The sequence below is a fragment of the Carlito syrichta genome, unplaced genomic scaffold (assembly GCF_000164805.1).
Source record: "Carlito syrichta isolate Samal-C Ts95f unplaced genomic scaffold, Tarsius_syrichta-2.0.1 Scaffold314115, whole genome shotgun sequence".
Lineage (NCBI taxonomy): Eukaryota > Metazoa > Chordata > Mammalia > Primates > Tarsiidae > Carlito > Carlito syrichta.
The window spans coordinates 42055-62189 of record NW_007258211.1 but is presented as its reverse complement, the minus strand read 5'-3'; the positions used below and the strand labels follow the sequence as shown (position 1 = coordinate 62189).

The window sequence follows — 20135 nt, the reverse complement described above, 5'->3', positions numbered from 1 at the left end:
ATTTGTGGATAGTAAGATCCATTTCGGATTTTTAGGAGTGGTGGTGATATTAAGGTTATATTCCTAAATTTTGGTAATTAAAGAATACAACTGTGACTTCCTATTAATTTTCTTGGATGCTCCTTTTCTTTTTTTATTAATTATTATTATTACTACTACTGTTATTATTATTATTATTATTATTATTATTATTATAGATAGAGTCTTGCTCTGTCACCCAGCCTGGAATGTAGTGGCACAGTCACAGCTCATGTAACCTTGAATTACTGGGCTCAAGCGGTCCTCTCGCCTCAACCTCCCAAGTAGCTAGGACTACAAGCTACCACACCCAGCTAACTTTTTTTTAAAATTTTTTTTTTGTAGAGACAGTGCCTCACTGTATTGTCCAGGCCGGTCTTGAACTCCTTGTGCCCAGGAGATGGGCCTCCCAGAGTGCTGGAATTGCAGGCGTCGGCCATGAGCCCATCCCCTTTTCCTTTAAGAATTCTGGTCCCGGTAGATTTGGTCTGAGTCCCCAAAGCATTTTTGTTCTTTTCTTCTTTGTTTCTCAGCAGCTGAGATGCACAGCTGTTTCAGCTTCTCCAGAATCACTCAGTCGTTATTCACAGGGCATTTTCGTGATGGCTGGGAGTTGTTCCTCAGGTTACGGATCAGCCGCCTCCATTTCTTTTCCTGGGGCTGTGCCTCACAGCAGGGCCTACTTCCCGGCGAAACACGTTCGTTGCCGAAAGGCGCCGTCCGTCCATCCTTTGCTGCGGAAGGAAGGAGAGGGGAGTTTTGTGTGTGCTTTGTTGGCACAGTCACTAAGTCATGTATGCTGAACTGTACTTTGCTTCCAGGATGTCCTTAAATCTTCCAGGGCACAGATAGATGTGGGGGAAAGGATGCTGTTGGGTTAAGTTCGATTTGTGTGAATAATTGTGATGATGGTAATACTGATGCCTGATATGTGCTGTGTGCTTTTTATTTTTATTGTATTATTTAATTTTCAAATTGGTTCTGTGGCATGGATATTATTTACTTCATTTTACAGATTTGAAATCTATGTGCTTATTCATTTTACTACTGTAGATTGGGAAAAGTCTCTGAGTCCAAAGAAAGCAGAGGAATCACTCAGCCTTAATTGTAATTGGTATTTGCATTGCATTATCTTTCCTGTTAACACGGAAATTGTATCAACATTATCCGCTTGGCACTCCATTTTGTGATTTTCAACTAAACTAGTAATTGCAGCATTTTATGGGGAAGAATGGACTTTCTCTGCTTGAGAGCCCCTCAGAGTTACTTGGCTAGGTCAGAGATGTGTGATGACTACAAAAGTCAGATCAGTAACAGAGGCCGGGCACGGTGGCTCACGCCTATAATCCCAGCACTTTGGGAGGCCAAGGTAAGAGGACTGCCTGAGCCCACACGTTCGAGACCAACCTGGGCAGCTTAGTGAGACCCCATCTCTACAATAAATCAAAAAATTTGCCGGGCATGGTGGCGTGTGCCTGTAGTTCTAGCTACTTGGAAAGCTGAAGCGGAAAGATCCCAGCAGGTCAAGGCTGTGGTGGCTGGGAGCGTACCACTGCCCTCCAGCCTGGGTGACAAAGTGAGACTCCAACTCAAAAAAAAAAAAAAAAAAATCAATAGCAGGCAAGAAGGGGGGTCCTAGAGCCTCAGCTTGTATGTGTGATTTGTAACTGGATGGGGAATTTTTGTCGCTGTCTTATAGGCATTCTTTTGTGGTGACTGCAAAATCAGTCTCATAACTGTTACTGAAACTAGGGAGGACAATACAGTCAGCTTAAGCAGGGTCAGTGACAGCAGCCTAGTCAAGGGGTAAAACAGATCTGGAAGTCAGATGTGTCTTTTGTGCTTAGGAATATTCAGGGGCAATCCCCTCGGTCCCCTCCTGCTGTGGGAGCTTTTCTGTCCTCTCAGCAAATCCTACTTTCTAAAAAAAAGAATATTCAGAAAGGCAGCTGGCGGGGAAAATGAGCAAATCCCTAGGAGGGCAGATAGGAATCTCTTTCTTAGTTCATTACTTAGTCTTAATTTTTTAAATTGTTCTTCAAAGAAAGTTCAATATGTGCTTTAGGTCTTTAAACAAGAATTTCTTTTTCCCACATTTTCTACATAAATGTGCATTGCTTTAGTAATAACATAAAATGAAAAGTACTGTTTTTTAAAAAGTGAATAGGCTTGTACATATATTAATCTACAACAGTATGTTTTTGTTAAAATGGTTTGCATTCTTTTTTGTAATAAATTTATTTTTAAAAAACACTTTTTTAAAACCTAGGGACTCCTTTCCATTTGATCAGCAATTTAACATTTTGATGCGGTTTATTGTGGATCAAACGCAAACTCCAAACCTCAAGGTCAGTAATTATTTGTCTTTACAGTTCAACTGGAACTCAAATTTGTTTAAAACTTACTTTTTTGGTGCATGTCTTATGTTTAACTATTGTGAATAAATCTACTGTGAGCATTCTCGTTCAATTCCTTGTGGATATGTTCCTATTTCTCTTGGTTTAGTACCTAGTAGAAGACTTTCTGTTTCATTGGGTAGGTATATGTTGAACTTCGTTAAAAAATGCTGAAGTGGTTGTACCCTATTATATTCCTACCAGCAGGGTATATGAGAGCTCTAGTGATCTCACATCCTCACCAATATTCGGGCATTACTAGTCTTTTCTTACAATTAATGTTTAAACTAAAAAAATTAAGACATTCTGATGTGTTGAGATAGGTATTTAGTGGAATGTTTCTTTACTATTAACATTCTAGGACATGGAGCTTAACCATTACATGCTATGGGGTATCCTACCTGTAATGATAAGACCAAATTTGAGGGAGGATGTATGTTAATTGAACTGTCATGTTCATTGTCTGTTCTTGTTCTCCCATCATTAACTTGTGTTGGAGTTTTGGGATGGGCCTAATATATAACACCCCTTTTCTCCTGAGGGTAAACCAATTGAGGAGTTGGTGAAGCTAGAGCTGAATGTCAGTCTGATAACTGAAGATGCTGCCTTATAGAAAGAACATGGCCTAGAATGTGTGGCAAAACTAACTAGATAGTTGAACTGGCCCTCCTAGTCAGGGGCAGAGCTGGAAATCCCACGGTCTCCCGCATGGGCTCCTGCCCTATGTTTCGTAGCACACATGAGGAGCAGAGCATACCTTCAGTGCAAGCATGGCGCCTAAGAATGAAGAGGATTGAGCCCGCATGCTTCTTCTGTCCCCAGACTTGCCCATCAGTCATTGTGTGCTTTTTTACCAATGGATATTGCTCCACATAGAAACATAAATCCAGGAGAAAGAAAGGAGGTTCCTCCTCGACAGTGTTTACTTTTCTCTCACCACAGCTAAAAATTCTATTCAAGGATGCACCAGGTATACTTAATGTCTGTAATTATTGGATCTTTCAGGTCAAAGTTGCAATCCTGAAATACATTGAGTCACTGGCCAGACAGATGGATCCAACAGACTTTGTAAACTCTAGTGAGACAAGGCTTGCTGTTTCTAGAATCATAACGTGGACAACAGAACCAAAGAGTTCAGACGTGAGAAAGGTATGTCCGAGAGAGCTAACGTATAAGTGCATACTGTTCTTAGGCATGTGTTAGAACCTTTGTCAGGTGTTAAAACTTGCCAACCATGCCACCCAGCTACCCACAAACCTTTGTCGCTCCCCGAAAACCAAAGCTCTGTTGTTGGCCTCTTCTCTCCAGCTCTGCCCTGTTTCAGTCTTTGAACATAAAAATGAAAATCTGAAATCGTGCATTACATGTTTATGGTTTTCTCAGGCATCTATTTTCATATATTTTGTCATAGGAAATTACTAGTAGTTTAGCGTCTTTTACAAGGATGCTTGTTTTCCTTATTATCAGTTTGTAACATGTTCTTTGAAGATGAAATTGCAGAACCAAGGCTAGCTGTCTAGAGAGTGCCCAATAGTAAAATGTGGTTGAAAAACCTGATAAGATGTAGTAGATTCTTGACTTCAAAAAGTGTAAAAATCTTCCAATTACATAGCACATAAGTATGTGTGAGTGTATGTGAGTATGTGCTTTATAATGGAATGTTACTTAAGTACTCCCTGCCATGGGCTGAAACATGTTTTAGATTTGTGTGTTACCTTGATTAGAGCCTGTTTGGGGCAAACTAACATTGATTATAATGTTCATTTTTCTGTGGACATGAACATTAGACAGTTTGAACTAGGACTTACTGAGCTAACTGTCCTAAACAAGACATTTTAGGAACTCCTTTTTTGTATTCCTAAAATCTAGCCTATGGCTCCAAAAATCTAAACTTAGTTTAATATTAGCTCAAGCCAAATAAGATTAGTAAACTAGATTTATTGCCAGAAATAATTTGGTCTATTTCTGTTTGAATGATCTTCAATACTTATTTTCAGTTATATTGGGTTGTACAGTGTTGCTTCACAAAGCTTTGTCTCCACTGGCATGCTACTTGTGATGCCTGCCCCTGCTTCTCCTCCTTATCTACTGTGAAATCTGCTTAACTCCTCATCTTCGGACCTAGCTTAAACTCGGGTTCTGGTATAATCTTGATCGTCAGAGGAATCTGAGAAGAGTTAGATTGATAGTTCTTAGCCATAGCTGCAGTTAAAGTCAACCTAGGCCAGGCATGATATCTCACACCTGTAATCCCAGCACTTTGGGGGTCTGAGGCAGAAGGATCACTTGAGGCCAGGAGTTCAAGACTATCCTGGGCAACATAGTGAGACTCCACCTCTACAAAATTATCAAATTAGCTGGACCTGGTGGCGTGTACCTGTAGTCCCCACTACTGAGAAGGCTGAGGCAGGAAGATCACCTGAGCTCAGGTGTTCACGGCTGCAGTGAGTCATGGTCATGATCCAGCATGGATAACAAGAGCCTAGTTCCAAAAGAAAAAAAGAAAAAATCAACCTAGTTCCTGGACTATGCCCACATAACTTGCCTTAATTGTTATAGGTAGGGCCTGAACACTGTATTTTTTTATTGGGGTTCCCTCCACTCTCGAATGATTTTTAACGCATAGACTTGAGAGACCTGATATTTTAGTCTATTGCCCTGGGATTGAACCTCAAGACATACAAACTGATGTAGTCTTGACCTGGTTGCCCTGAATTCTCTTGCTATCCAGCCTGGCTCCTCAGTATGTTCAGGTCTAGACCTGGCCTCACTGTTCCCTAGCACCTTCCCACCTCCCGACCCTAGTACCTAGAGTTTACATGCTGCCTCTAAACCCAGTCTAGTGGGTGGAGCCCCGTTACCCTTTATGGATTTCCTTCAAGCTGATGGAACACCTACTTGGTTTTCTGTATATTGTCAACGCAGAGCATTCAGCATTGATCATGGAAAGCTTCCTAGAGAAGATAAAAATTCATCCTTAGTTACGAAATATGGATGGGGTTTGCATGAATGCTGAGCTTAGGGGAAGGGCAATAGGCATGTTGAAGAAATGAGGTTTGTCTGGGAGTAGTGACTAGACTGATATGTCTGAAGATGAGGTCTTGGGAAGCTGAACAGTAGAAGACGGTCTTGCTCACCCCACATGCTCTGCACCTGGCTTCTGTAGTAACATAGTATGCATCAATATTTTAAATAAATTAGCGATGATAAACACCAACAGGGAAACGATCTAATTTCAAATGATGTTTTGAAGCCGTTATTTTAAAAACTATAATCTTGGAAGTTCCCCTCTTTTGACTTTTATATTAGTTTTCTATTGCATAACAAATTACCACATACTTAGCGGCTTGAAACAACACAGATTTATTATCTCATAGTTTCTGTGAGTCAGGAGGGTGATGGGTCTTCTCAGGGTCCTCTGCTCAGAGTCTCACCAGGCTGAAATCAAAATATCATCTGGATCTGCAATCTCATCTGAGACTCAGGTCTTCTTCCAGCTCACTGGTTCCTAGCAGATTTCAGTCTCTTAAAGGTGTTGTACCGAGTTGCCTGCTTTCTTGCTGACTGTCAGCTGGAAGCCATTCTCAGCTAGTAGAGGCTGCCAGGATGTTTGCTTGTTCAAAGCCATCAGGAGAATATTTGAAGAAGCAGTATCCAAAAACTTCCCAAATTTGATGGGAAACATTAATCTTTGCATCTGAGAGGCTCAACAAACTCCAAGTAAGATTTTTTTTTTTTAAGGATCCACACCTAGCCATGAAATCTAATTGTTGAAGGCAAAGAGAGAATTCTTAAAGGAATAGGAGGAGAGCAGCTAATTAGGCCTCAGTAAGATTAATAGCTCATTTCTCATCAGAAACAATGGAGGGCAGAAGGCAGAGTGGGATGTCATTCAAAGTACTGAAAGGAAAAAAAAGCCTGTCAGCCAAAAATTCACTATTCAGCAAAAATATTCTTCAAAAATGAAGGAGAAATTAAAGCCAGCAGTAGAGTCTTCCTCATTTTGAACATCTCTGACCTCTTTTAAGGGCTTACCAGATTAGGTTAGTCCTACCTAGGATAATCCCCCTTTTGATTAACTTAAAGCCAACTGATTAGGGACCTTAATTACATCTTTGAAAATCCTTTCTGCCATGTAACATAATCGTGGGAGTGATATCCTTTCATAAGTCCTGCTTACTCTAGGAAAGGGGATTATATAGAGTGCAGTCATGGGAGGAGAATCTTGGGGGCCATCGTAGTGTTTTGCCTACCAGGGCTTTCATATCTCTTTCAGTGGGTTTCCAAAAGGCTTCCATAGTTAGTAGATAGTTCCTCAGCTCTTATTTCATTAGGGTGCTTTTTACTTGTCTGTGCAAATTATGATGTAGTTTAACTTATTTAGCAAATGCATGTCTGTGTTCTGGGTACCCCCAGGTTGGTTTTTTTTTAAATCATCCAAGGTGTCTGTGACTCTATATTATTTGGCTTTCAGTCCACATTCAGGACTGACTAATAAAGCATTATTATTTGATTCAAAGAGATACATTATAGCACAATATTCAAATATAGGTCCACAAACTATACATTAGGGTACTGCGAATTGTTCTTTTTGAGATAGATTCACTTTTATTTAAATTTCCTATTTTGATGTACCATCCATTAGACATTTATAAATACAATTGCTGTTTTAAGTGATGTAGCTGCCTCACTCAAGAATATGAGATGTTTTTGAAGCATTGTCTGAATGTAATGCCTAAATAAATTTAAAATACTTAGAAATCGTGGTGTGGTATATATATAGTGCTGCTTTAAAATCTAAAATTGTCATTATTTCAGAGCTTTGTAAAATTAAAACTAGGACCATTCTTGTCCAGATAACTTAATACACTAAAAATAAAATGTGTCCGTTTTAAATAAACTTAGGTTTTGTCTCATCTTTCATTTCCAGAGTTTTTAAAAGGTTATATCAGGTATTATGGAAGTCTTGGTGATCTTGAACAAAGTTATCCTGTTAGTGTTCTGCTTTAATTTTTTAAGAGTAAGGTAGGCAAACGTATGGACCTTGCAGCAACTTGGATGGATTTAGAGTCTATCATACTTAGTGATCTATCACAGAAACAAAGAACAGAGTAGCACAAGCTCTCACGGATAAGCAGACCACGATCATTTACCATAATACTATAAGAAAGGGATTGGCAGGAGTGGGGGACTGCCAGGGGTGTGAGGGGGGCACACTTTATCAATAAGGGTACCTGATCTCAAACCAGGCAAAGTGGGGACCAAAGGGAGGCCCAAACTTTACCTGTACGATGACCACTTGTATACCTAATCCTGAATTGTAGTACCCCATATCTTTAAAAAGAAAAAAAGCAGGAAAAATAAAAATAAAAGCAGTAGTTTTGGGTTTTTTTTTCTTAAAGGATAAGTTAGGGCTATATCCAAATACCGAAGAGCCCTTCAGTCTGAAGTCTATATATTAAACTTTCTTATTGGACCCTTTTCTGGAGAATATTAATTTTATGTAAACAATACCTGAGGAGTTTGCAGACAACATAATTATTTCTGGCAACATAATTCGTTCTCTAAAGCTATCAGATTGTACTTGTGAAAGCACTTCTGAAGCATTTTAAACAAGCGAATACAGCTCAGATTCATTGACTTCAGCATTTTATTTTTAATTGTTTTCATAAAAGTGGCAAACTTTGACATTTTTAATACCATGTTTCCCTTCGTAGCCCAGTGTTTTGGGCTATTTCACATTTTAGAGGGAAGGGGTACTTAAACACTTAAGATGTTTTCAAAACCAAAACATAAACCAATTACAAGTAAAGTGTGCTTACCAGACTGTGACTGGTTTGGACAAGATAGCAAAGCCCCATTCAATCTGTAGGGGGCCTGCTTTATTTCAGAAGTAACCTTTTCCATTTTCTAAGTGTGGGAGCTCTGACTGGTATTGTGTTGACAAAACTACAGGAATACACTAAATCTTTGTTAATGCAATGTGTTGGCATAGGGTAACAGAATATATTTTTAGTAGAAAGTGGATTCTAGAGTTTGACCTCCATTTGACTTCTTCCTCTGCCACTTGTTAAGGTGGGAGTAAGTAATTTAATCTCTGAGTTCCTTTTATTATCTGTGAAATGGGAATAATAATACTTGCCATGAGCTGAGCATGATGGTGTGTGCCTATAGTTTCAGATACCCAGGTGACTGCAGTAGGAGGACGGTTTCGGCCTACAGAGAGAGACCCCATCTCTTAAATAAACAAGCAAACAAGTAAATAAAAACTTGCCTCAGGCACTACTTAGGAGGATTAAATTTCATTCAAGTCTATAAAAGCATAGATAAATATTGTTTCACTTGCTATTTCGGCTCTTGCTGTTGTTGTTTGGGAGTTGTTTTTGCTGTTACTGTTTATGGAATGAACTGAGTACCCAATTTTTTCCAGCATTTAGGAAGCTGTATGCTCAACCAAAGGGAATGTGGTGTGTTAGACATGGTGGCTCACACCTGTAATCCCAGCACTTTGTGAGATGGAGGTGGGAGCATTGCCTGGGCCCGGGGGTTCAAGACCAGCCTGGGCAACTTGGCGAGACCTTGTCTCAACAATAAGTCAGAAAATTAGTAGTGTGTGCCTGTGGTTCCAGCTACTTGTAAGGCTGAGCCGGAAGGATCGCCTAAGCCCTGCAGGTTGAGGCTGCGGTAGTCATGAGTGTACCATTGCGCTCCAGCCTGGGTGACAGAGTGAGACTCTGACTCAAAAAAAGAGAGGAGGATGTGGTAATGGCAGTGGAATTTTAGTTGCATATTTAAATTTTGAGATTCAGAATGTGTGTATGTTCGCTTATCGTGTGTGATTCTCTTTGTCAAATAAAATAAAAGTTAGCCCCCAAACATTGCTTTGAGAAATGTGGGAAAAGAAACATAGCAAAGAAACCTAGAAAGATGCTATTGGCTGGAGCAGAAGTATATAAACAGCCTTGAAAAGGTGAGATTTCTAACTGGTTTTTTAAAAAAAATCTGTGATGACGGAGGCAGCATGGCCTAATGTAGAAGTTAAAGGTTTCACCATCAAATAACGAACTCTCAGCTTAACAGTGACTGTGAATTCCTTTCATGTCTCATTTCACCTCTGATCTTCCATTTTATCATGTGAAGACTACTGCTTCCAGGACCTAGCCAGTAACTGAGGGCTAAAACTGGCAGCTACTGTTACTGTTCTTACTCTTGCTAACTTTTGATTATATGCAGCTCCCTGACTTTATATAAGATGCCAGATATATTTATATCTAACAAGTAGCCACGGTTAGGCACTTGCTGCTTCTCTCTGATTCAATCCTCCCACCTTTCCTGTTTGCCAGTCCTCACTTCAGCGTAGTCGAGTAGGCGAGGATTTTCCCACTAGGTCAGCTTCAACCTGCTCTGGGCCTGGAGAAGGAAACTTGGAAGAAAGTTGTAAACAGGTAGATTGAAAACTGTGTACTAATTTCAAGCAATATACTTCACTGTTTGCATCTTAGATTATTAATACCAGCTACCCCTGTGAAGACACTGGGAGGGTTTTGAAGAACCCTAAAATTAATATAATACTATGTGAGCATGTGTGTGTGCACACACCTCTGTTAGCATTTGTGTTGTGGTGTGTTTTATAACTAACTACCTTACCAGTGGAACATCCATGTTGAGTGTAGACAGCTAGCATTTTTTTTCTTTTCTTTTTCTTTTTTTGTTTTGACTTGGAGTCTCACTTCATCGCCCAGGCTGGAGTGCAGTGACATGCTCACGGCCACCCCAGCATCAACTTGCTGGATTCCAGCGATCCTTCCACCTTAGCCTTCTAAGTAGCCAGAACTATAGGCATGTGCTACCACACCTGGCTAATTTAAAAAAATTTTTTTATTGTAGAAGCTAGGTCTCGCCAAGTTGCCTGGGCTGGTTTCAAACCTACAGACTCAGGCAATCCACTCACCTCGGCCTCCCAAGGTGGTGGGATTACAGGCTGAGCCACTGAGCCCGGCAGCATATTTTAATGGAATGACAAGGAAAGATACTAGACTGGGCACATGAGCCTGTAGTCCCAACTACTTGAGAGACTGAGGCTGGAAAGATACTAGACTGGGCACATGAGCCTGTAGTCCCAACTACTTGAGAGGCTGAGGCTGGAGGATCGCTGGAGCCCAGGAGTTAAGAGCCTGCAGTACACTACAGCTTGTGAATAGCCGATGCACTCCAGCCTGGGTAGCATAGTAAGACTCCATCTCTTAAAAAAATTTTTTTGCACACTCAAATAATAGTTTCTACCCATTTCTAGAAATTTGATCTCATTAAAAAAAGATTTTACTTTGGAAGCCACTTTAAGCTATAAAGTTTATAATTTGCTTCTTGAAAAACCTCAAATTAATTTGTGACATTAGATAAAATATTCGGGAAAGAAATATAGTCTCCTAAATACAGTGGCTCATTTCACATAAAAATATACTATTCAAGAACATAGTGATACATTGTATTTGTTTGTTGGTTTTTTGAGTTGGCGTCTCACTCTGTCACCTGGACTGGAGTGCAGTGGCACGATCACAACTCACCGCAGCCTCGGATTCCTGGACTCAAATGTTCCTCCCACCTCAGCTTCCCAAGTAGCTAGATCTACAAGCACACACCACCAAGCCAGCTAATTTTATTTATTTTGTGTAGAGATAAGGTTTCCCTATATTGCCCATGCTGGTCTCGAGCTCTTGGGCTTAGGCAGTCCTCCCACCCTAGCCCCCCAAAGTGCTGGGATTACAGGCATGAGCCACCACACCTGACCTAATGATAGATTTTATAACTTTCAGATGTCATTTTCAGTCAGCAGAAATCTAAGTGCCTATACTTTTTAATTAAATTGGTTACATTTTTGTGTTTTTCCTGCTAAATTTACTCCGATCTTCTTTTTTTCTTTTTGTAGTACAGTTTGTTTGCATGTGTTTTTTTTTTCCCCTAACATCTTAATGAAATGTTTCTTTAAATGCATAAGTTACTTTGCATGATTTTTGGTAATTGTTCTGTTATACAAATACACAAATCACGTTAACAGTACATTAAATGGGTGATGAAATAGGTTCTTTCAGATAATGGTTTATTAAAAATTCTCAATAATGAAATATAGGAATTTCAATACAATCAATAATACTGCTTTTTGCCCATGCTATAAAAGGTATCTAGCCTTTGTGATTTAATTTGAGTCAAAAAGCTATTAATGACTATACTTGGAGATCAAGGCAAAGAAATAATGTGCTTCTGCCCAATGCTATGCTTAATGAATGATTTTGAAGTGTTAAAAAATGATTTTTGACTGGGCACAGTGGCTCACGCCTATAATCCCAGCCCTTTGGGAGGCCGAGGTGAGAGGATTGCCTGATCCCATGGGTTCAAGACTATCCTGGACAACTTGGCAAGACCTCATCTCTACAATAAATCAGAAAATTAGCGGGGCGTGGTGGCACGTACCTGTAGTTTCAACTGCTTGGAAGGCTGAGGCGGAGGGATCACCTGAGCTCAGCAGTTCAAGGCTGCAGTGACCATGAGCATGCCACTGCACTCCAGGCTGAGTGACAGAGTGAGACTCCAACTCAAAAAAATTTTTTTAAAGTGATTTTTGGTTCTATAGAGAACATTATTCTACTGATACTTTTAAATTCATAGTTCTTATTTTTTGCTTAAATACATTTGGATCTCTGGATTGTTTTCTCTTTTCTATGCACAGAATAGTAGTTTTATCCACACTGGATCTAGAATTAATGCTAACATTGTAAAAGCATTTAAATATTTTGTAATGTTTATGTTCAAAGGATTTCTCAACAAGCACATTTTTATGTAATATTCTGTATCATGGAAAAAATACTGTGAATAATTACCGCAGTCCTAAAAATTATAGCCTTTGGAAAGAATTTGTGCTTTTAGTAAAAGTGAAAAAGAAATGATTGTATATACAGAAACAGTTTTAATAATTAATTTTCTCTTGCCCCTTAGAAATTAAGAAGAAATGACAATTAGTATTGACTAAAATTTTTTGGCTTAGCTTTTGTAAACGAAAACTCTTGGAACGAATTCCTCGGTGCTGTCTGTGAAGCTCAGATTGCCTGCTGCTAAACCGATACCATCGAAAGCATGTCATGCACTAGACAGGCCGAGTCTCACTTGGCCACTCTTGATGTATTGCTTTCCCTGCTTGCTGCTGCAGCCATACAAGCAGTCCTGCTGTAGTGAACTCAGTTATGAAGGGAAGTAGGACGCCTTCCAAAAGGCACAAGAGCAAGCGTTCCATTCATCCCTTTTCGGAGTCTGATTTGCTTCCCAAAGTCTCTCTCCTCAATTCGTGGGTGTAAAAGTAGGAGTTTTTTTAGAGGTAGTGACACCATCTTTTTCTAGCATTTCTTGGTCAAGAGCAGTGAAGTTGAGGCAAAGTGGTTTCTCAAGATAGCCCAGCGGCAGCTTGTTTAGAAATGCATTTTTTCCAGGGTGCATTGGGAGCCCAGTCCCATTCTGACTTATTAGAGTGGGAACGGTCTTAAGTATTTTAATTGTTTTATTTACCTATATATCAGCTTCTTTCCTAGTGCCAGACAACAGAGGAAGAGTTCTAGGAATCTATTGCTGTGGAACCCTAAGGCCAGAGCACAAAAATGAAGCCAGGGCTTGTTTTCCAGACTGAAGTCAGACTACTTATGATTGACATTATTTTCTCCAGATCTTTTTTAGCTTTGTGTCTTACGCCTGAAATACCCTCTGAGTAATGATTTATTTTACTTACTTGAAGTGTTTTTAAAAACAATTTTAATGACTATTTTGACTAAGACATGCTATGTGCATTTATGTAAATTAATCGTGGTTTCTTTTTCTAGGCAGCACAAATTGTGCTAATCTCTCTGTTTGAATTGAATACTCCTGAATTTACCATGTTACTTGGTGCCTTGCCAAAAACATTCCAGGATGGTGCCACCAAACTCCTGCATAACCACCTCAAGAATTCCAGTAACACCAGTGTGGTAAGGGCTTTGGTTGCAACTGGTGCCTGTGTGCTGACTGTGACCTCTGCATCTCCCCTCTCTAGAATCTGCCCTGATAGAATCGCCAGCTTCCAAGTTGTCTCTTGGTAGATGTGGGTGTCCCAAAGGTGGAGGCCATGACTGATCCTGCCTTATCCCCAGTGAATGAGTGGAACCGGTGTTTAAGTATGACCTTTTCCTTAGGTTAGGTTGTTCAGTCAGTTATGTTTTTACTAGGTCATCAATTGTAGTCATTCATTGAGTCAGTCTTATTTTTCAGTACTGTAAAGTTGTTGATTGCTCAATTGTGTCCGTCACTAACACAGCCAACTCGGCCATGACTCCAGTAATGCCTATATAAACAGTTACCCATTTTTTATTTACATGCATTTAAAATCGGTCTTGGAAAAAAATTATTCTAAGCACATTCAACCCACTTATTTACATGTGGGTTCAGAAGAACAAGGGAGAAGTAGCCCAGGCTGGAGTGTAGTGGCAGCCTCAACCTCCTGGGTTTATGCAATCCTGGACTACAGGCATGCACCACTAAGCCTGGCTGATTTTTAGATTATTTTGTAGAGTCGAAGCCTCGCTGTGCTGCAAAGCGAGGTCTCGAACTCCTGGGCTCAAGCAGTCCTCCTTCCTCAGCCTCCCAAAGTTCTGGGATTATCTGCATGAGACACTGCACCCAGCCTAGAACTGTATTCTATATACGGCCCTTGCATAATGGTGTTTATTTTGCCTTTACACCAGGGCTCTCCAAGCAATACGATTGGCCGGACGCCCTCCCGACACACCAGCAGCAGGACCAGCCCTCTGACCTCACCTACCAACTGTTCCCATGGGGGCCTGTCTCCAAGGTAAGGTCACTTCCACAGAAGTAAAGAAATTAAAGTACCTCAATATCTGTGCAGCCTGTTTCTAGATTTTTAGAATAAACTTAACACCAAAAAGAGTATAGGCATCAGGAAGCCATAGGTTCTAGTCCTCATTCAAATGGTAACTGTGCAATCTTGGGCAAAGGCATTAACTTCTATGGTAAAGTTAATGGTCTGTACTGAATGTTCTCTGTGGTTCTTCTAGCTCTGAACACTCTGTAGTACCGTATAGATTTTAAAGTGAAAAGTTGCAGGGCCAGGCGTGGTAGTTCATGCCTGTAATCCCAGCACTTTGAAGGGCCGAGGTGAGAGGATTGCCTGAGCCCGCGAGTTCGAGACCAGCCTGGGTAACTTGGCGTGACCTCATCTCTACAATAAACCAAAAAAAAAAAAAAAAATTAGCCGGTCATGGTGGCGTGTTTCTGTAGTTCCAGCTACTTGGAAGGCTGAGGCAGAAGGATCACCTAAGCTTAGCAGGTCGAAACTGCGGTGGCCGTGAGCATGCCACTGCCTTCCAGCCTGGGTGGCAGAGTGAGACTCCAACTCAAAAAAAAGAAAGAAAGAAAAGTTGCATTGAATACTGTTTTACTTAGAATCCATGTAGAAGCTCATTACTAATTCTGTAATTGATAGGAAAACCTGAAAATATTTAGACATGTAAGTAAACACTTTATAGTCAGTCCACACCGAGTCTGGGTAACTTTCAAACCAAGTGGCCGTTTTAGGTATAGTTGCTATCAAGTTTGAAGCAGAATATTGCTCTGTAGGCCTGTGTTTTACAATGTGGAAACTAAAATAGGATCAGCATTTTCAGACTTTTGTTGGGACCATACAAACACTGGCCTTATGAAAGTTAGGGCAGTGACTTAACAAGAGAAAACACTTTGAGGATCTTTGGTTAATACTACACCATCTGATCAGAGCCTGTAGAAATCTGCATGGTGGCTTCAGAGACGCCCTCACATGGGTTGGAAGTCACACATGGCCCCACTCAGAGTCGTGACCCTACAGACCCGAATTTTTAGGAAGGAGCCAGCATCTGGACCAGCTGTGTTTGTCTCTGAGAAGTCTAGATCTTTGGGATCACTAACGATGTAAACCAGAAGGCATTTGTCCTGAGGGTTGCTGACACCAAGATCTTAAAATGAAACAAAAATACTGCAAGTGTGCTACTTTTCCCTTTAGGCTTCCTCTTTCAGAGAAAGCTATCAAAAAATAATTGCCTTTAAATTTAGATTTTTTAAATGATCCTTCCTTAACCACTGCAGTTCTCTCTAGTTCCCCAGTTATCCTTCACATACTTTGGAACATAACACATTTGTATTTTTCTCTTGATGAAAGAGTATTTTATGTGCCTATGGTAGGTATCTTGCTATTTATATTGCCTTATGTTTGCGTCTCCAAATGTCTCCCTGTATTTTAGGTAGGTAGAAGGAAGTAGAATGGATATTTTCAGACTTGGTGTGTGTTGTCATGGTTTCAGGAGGCAATTACAATTAGACAGTTGAGATCAGAAACTAATGAAAATATACCTGACTTTACCCAGATATGACTGAGGCTCATCCACCTTTTTTTTTGTTTGTTTAGCACCAACAGCGGTATCCAAAGAATATGATTTGTCTTAAATGGCCAGGGTTCAGTGGTGACAGTAAAATCATAAAGTCTTTCCTGCTGGGGAAAATTTTATGGAAAACTTGAGCTCTCTGTAAATTGTTGCCTTTGTCTAGAAGTAATTGATATTCCTGCAGCATGAATTGAAAAATCTGTTCCTCCATAATACACAGTTTATATGTCTTAGCTTTCATTTATAGCATTCTTTTAGGGTGGCACATTCTTTGGGTAACAACTGGTAGGTGCTGCTAGCATAAGCCATCAGCGCTAAGAACTAGGTAGATATTAATCTTCATGTACCCTCAAGTCATTAAAAATATTATTTTTCCAGGTCACCATTCTTTCTTAATTGGCCTCATCTTAATTTGTACTTTTAGGATTAAAGATCAATGGAAGAAAGGAAGATATTTATTTCTAGTATTAAAAAGTTCCAGTGTAGCACAAATATTTTCTTGTCCAATTCTTCTTTAGGGAATTTTTTATGTAATCTATTTCTTTAGAAAAGAAATCTCATTTAGTGTATAAATAACCAGATGACTTTAGCCAACTTGAGATCACGGAAAAATAATTTTTCTCACTATTAAAACTGTCCAGGAGTGGGAAAAACTACCTCACATCATCATGTCACTAGAAATATTCAATTAGGCTATATACTTTCTAACAGGAAAAGTATAAAAGAAACGGATTCTTGTGCTAAATAGGAGAATCAACTGAGCTACCTCATTCTAAGGGGATGGTAGACAGTCTTCAATATATAATCTCAGGTGTTTTTCTGAGCAGTGCTCTTGAAACATTGATTTTCTGTGACCTGCTGTTCTTTTGAATGATCGTAACCATACAGTGTTAGCTTTTTATTCTTAAGGGGCAAGCTATTAGCAATTATTGTTGTCATTCTAATGCTGAGTACGAAATGAACTAGATTGTTGTTGTTTTTTTTAATAGCCCAAAAGTTCAATACTTGGATCATTGTGATAATAAAGAACTAATCTAATATGATGAATAAAACTAAAACAAGCAATTAAAAAAATGTTACTAGTGAAGAAATCATTTTTATCTACCCAGTAGTATTAGAGATGCCATAGATAATTGGTTAAACTTTTGTAAAACATTCCATTAACCATCATTTCTGTGTGAGAGAATTGCTGCCTATTACCAACTAATACTAAGTAATATTTGCTTGAGATTTATGAGCTAAGATCTTTCGTTATTAAACACATATTTTACCCGATGTGATTTTATGGTAAATTGAAAACAGAGTTGCAGAGGGCTTCAGAAATTGAAGTCCATTTCCTCTAAGAAAAAATAGTGTCTGGTGGTCCTTGCTCCAGTCTGCTGTATGTTCCTGGCAAACATATAATAGAACAGGATGACACGACTAAATCGGCTCCGTGTCCCCTAGCAATAGGAAGTAACTTCAGGTAGAGGTTACGTAACGTTCCTCTGGTCAGGGGACCAAGACTATCAGTATAGTCAAGACGGAGATTAGTGGGGAGACCCTGCCCCCCCACCCCGGTCAGCAGACCCAGACCTGAGGTATTGCCGGTATTCCTGTCATGCCCCACCCCCACGCCAGCGTATGGCCTGGAGAAGGCCTCTGTGGCACAGGGACCCCACATTTCATGCCTTAACTTCTTTGTCGGATGGGGCCCCTGGCTGCCCCTGGAAGAGAGGGTGCAGGGCTCCTGCTGTGAGGGCACTGCTGGCGGTAGGCAGGGCTGCTCCGTAAGGTGCCTGTCTCTGGTGCCAAGACCCCGCCCATGGTCTTGCCCCGCTCCCCGCTTGCCCAGTCTGTCTCCTCCATCCTTTTGGATCACAGCAGTTGCTTGAACTTTCCTGTGAAGCCTCTGCAAGCCCAAGTCACCCAGTGACATTCGTGAAGTGCAGACAGATACCCTTGTTGCCAGACGAGTTACAATTCTCACTAAGTGATATGAGCATGGGAATTCGACCTTTTTTTTTTTGGTTCCCCTACTCTTTTTTTCTTTTTTTTTTTTTTTGAGTCGGAGTCTTTGTCACCCAGACTGGAGTGCAGTGGCACACTCTCGGTTACCGCAGCCTCGACCTGCTGGGCTCAGGCGATCCTTCTGCCTCAGCCTTCCTAGAAGCTGGAACTACAGGCATGTGCCACCACGCATGGCTAATTTGTTGATTTATTGTAGAGATGAGGTCTCGTCAAGTTGTCCAGGCTGATCTCAAACCAGTGGGCTCAGGCAATCCTCTCACCTTGGCCTCCCAAAGTGCTGGGGTTATAGGTGTGAGCCACTGTGCCCAGCAAGTTCCCTTACTCCTAGCTGGCCATTTGAGACTTAACACCCTAGTCCCATAGTGGTACTACTGTTCTTTCAGAAGGAAGTTAATATTGGCAGTTTCTGAACTCCATTTTAGTGGATCCAGCCTCAGAGAGCTCACTGTCCCACACTGCAGGTGCCCTGGTCAGAGTAGCACAGTCTGTGAATCTTCCTGATGGAATCCCCCGGTTCCCGTTTGCATTGGAGTCTCATAATTCCTTCTTCAGTGCTTTCTAAAATAACTGATGAGTTATCTGAAACTGAACATCCGTGTGTTCTTACGTGTCAGTGCTTACTGTATCCTTCCCAATATAGGCAGACACACACCCTCACCCATACACACAGTCTCACATATGGACACGCTTGGAAGCCAGTGTGATTGTAAATAGTAAACACATCCTGTGGTTGGGAGGGGAATGAATAAAACCATTTGATTGAGGACCGTATTGTAAAACAAAATTTACTCTTTTTCTCTGTATGATGAAGTGCTAATTTTGCTTCGATTAATTTTGACAGAACTTTGCAAGGAAGGAGGAGACTCTAAGCCACTGAGAGTATAGTACCTTTCTCCTCCCCTCCCCGTTGCCTTTGTGTTTCTCTCTCTGATTTTCCTCTTCTGATCACTGCAGTCGGTTATGGGGTTGGAGTGCCGATGGGCTCTCGAAGCACCCACCTCCCTTTTCTCAGCCCAACTCCATTCCCACCGCTCCCTCCCACAAGACTCTCAGGCGCTCTTACTCTCCCAGGTAACAAACTACCTGTTACACTTGTCTGAGGTGTCACAATATTATTGCATTTCCAAGGTCGTCTCAGGTCTTTTGGATAGCCTCTCAGCTGCCTCCAGGTTGGTCTCTGCCTTGGCTGAGCCTCGCAAGAGAAGAGCCTTGGTGAGAAGCGTCAGCAGGTGCATGATCTTTGCTGAACTCACAAGTATGGCTCCTGCCATGTCACAGGCACAGATGACCCATTGGTCACCTGACCATACTCATCACCATCTCTCTGTGGTTCATTGTGGGCATTTCAGCTCAGGGCAGGGGTCAGCTCCCAGAAGGAGCTCAGGAGGTGCCGTGAGGCCAGGGCAGTGAGGGTAAGCAGTTTTCTTAGCGTGCTTCTCAGGTCACAAGGAGCTGCACATGTTGCTGTCAGCCATACTGTTGACCATGTGGCTGGTTTCTTCCTTAGTATATTGTCACGTAAGGATAGTCTGCCACACAAGTCCGGAAAGGAAGCCCAAGAGGAGGAATCACAGTCACATCTTACACTGTCACATCCCTACCTCTAGAAAGGAGTGTCAGTCACCTCACAAACCCCTGCAGTTGGCACTAAGTGAAGCTCTCGGACACTGGTTGAATGTGCCAATGAGTCTAGAAGAAGGAATGGGCTCCCCTCACTTGTTGAGACAGATGGTAAACCTGCGGTATGAAGAAGGGTCCACATAGTACTGCGATGTCTATGTCAGGGTCTCTTGCGTGTGCTTTTTATAAGGTCCAAAGATCGGAGAACCCTTTCCCTAGAAACCTGTTAGAGCTTGGGGCTTTCCAGCTGTCAGTGTGCTTTGTAAGAGGAGTTTGTATCCTCTGTGATAGAACAAGGGTTAAAAAAGAAATAGTTTGTTACTTTTGAAATGCTTCATGGATAGCTTTTGTATGGGTTTGCATTCCTGCTTTTATATTTCTCAACGTAGTGAAACACTAGTCAACAAATCAGCTAGATATTTTAACATCTTTCTTTTAAAGCTCTTGCAGATCTGAAAGTAACTTCTAAAGCATAAAGAGAGCACTGGGATAAATGTTAGGACATACAGGGTTAGGGAAAGCAGACAAGGAAATGGCTGCTGTCTGTAATGTTAACAAAGCATGTCACTACTTATCTTTGGAAGGTTAGCTGTGCTCCCAATATACTGACCTGAGCGCCCTTAGGGACATTAAGCTTTACTCT

At 40.9% G+C, this 20135-nt stretch overlaps 1 protein-coding gene across 1 annotated transcript in view; it reads left to right on the top strand.

The window, feature by feature from the left end:
* CLASP1 (cytoplasmic linker associated protein 1) overlaps positions 1-20135 on the top strand; it is a 241921-nt gene that overhangs the window by 191815 nt on the left and 29971 nt on the right. Inside the window, exons 31-35 of the mRNA XM_021719081.1 lie at positions 2288-2366; positions 3420-3563; positions 13277-13420; positions 14174-14280; positions 18827-18943. Coding sequence (XP_021574756.1) covers positions 2288-2366; positions 3420-3563; positions 13277-13420; positions 14174-14280; positions 18827-18943 — 591 coding nt within the window. The remainder of the gene's footprint in view (positions 1-2287; positions 2367-3419; positions 3564-13276; positions 13421-14173; positions 14281-18826; positions 18944-20135) is intronic.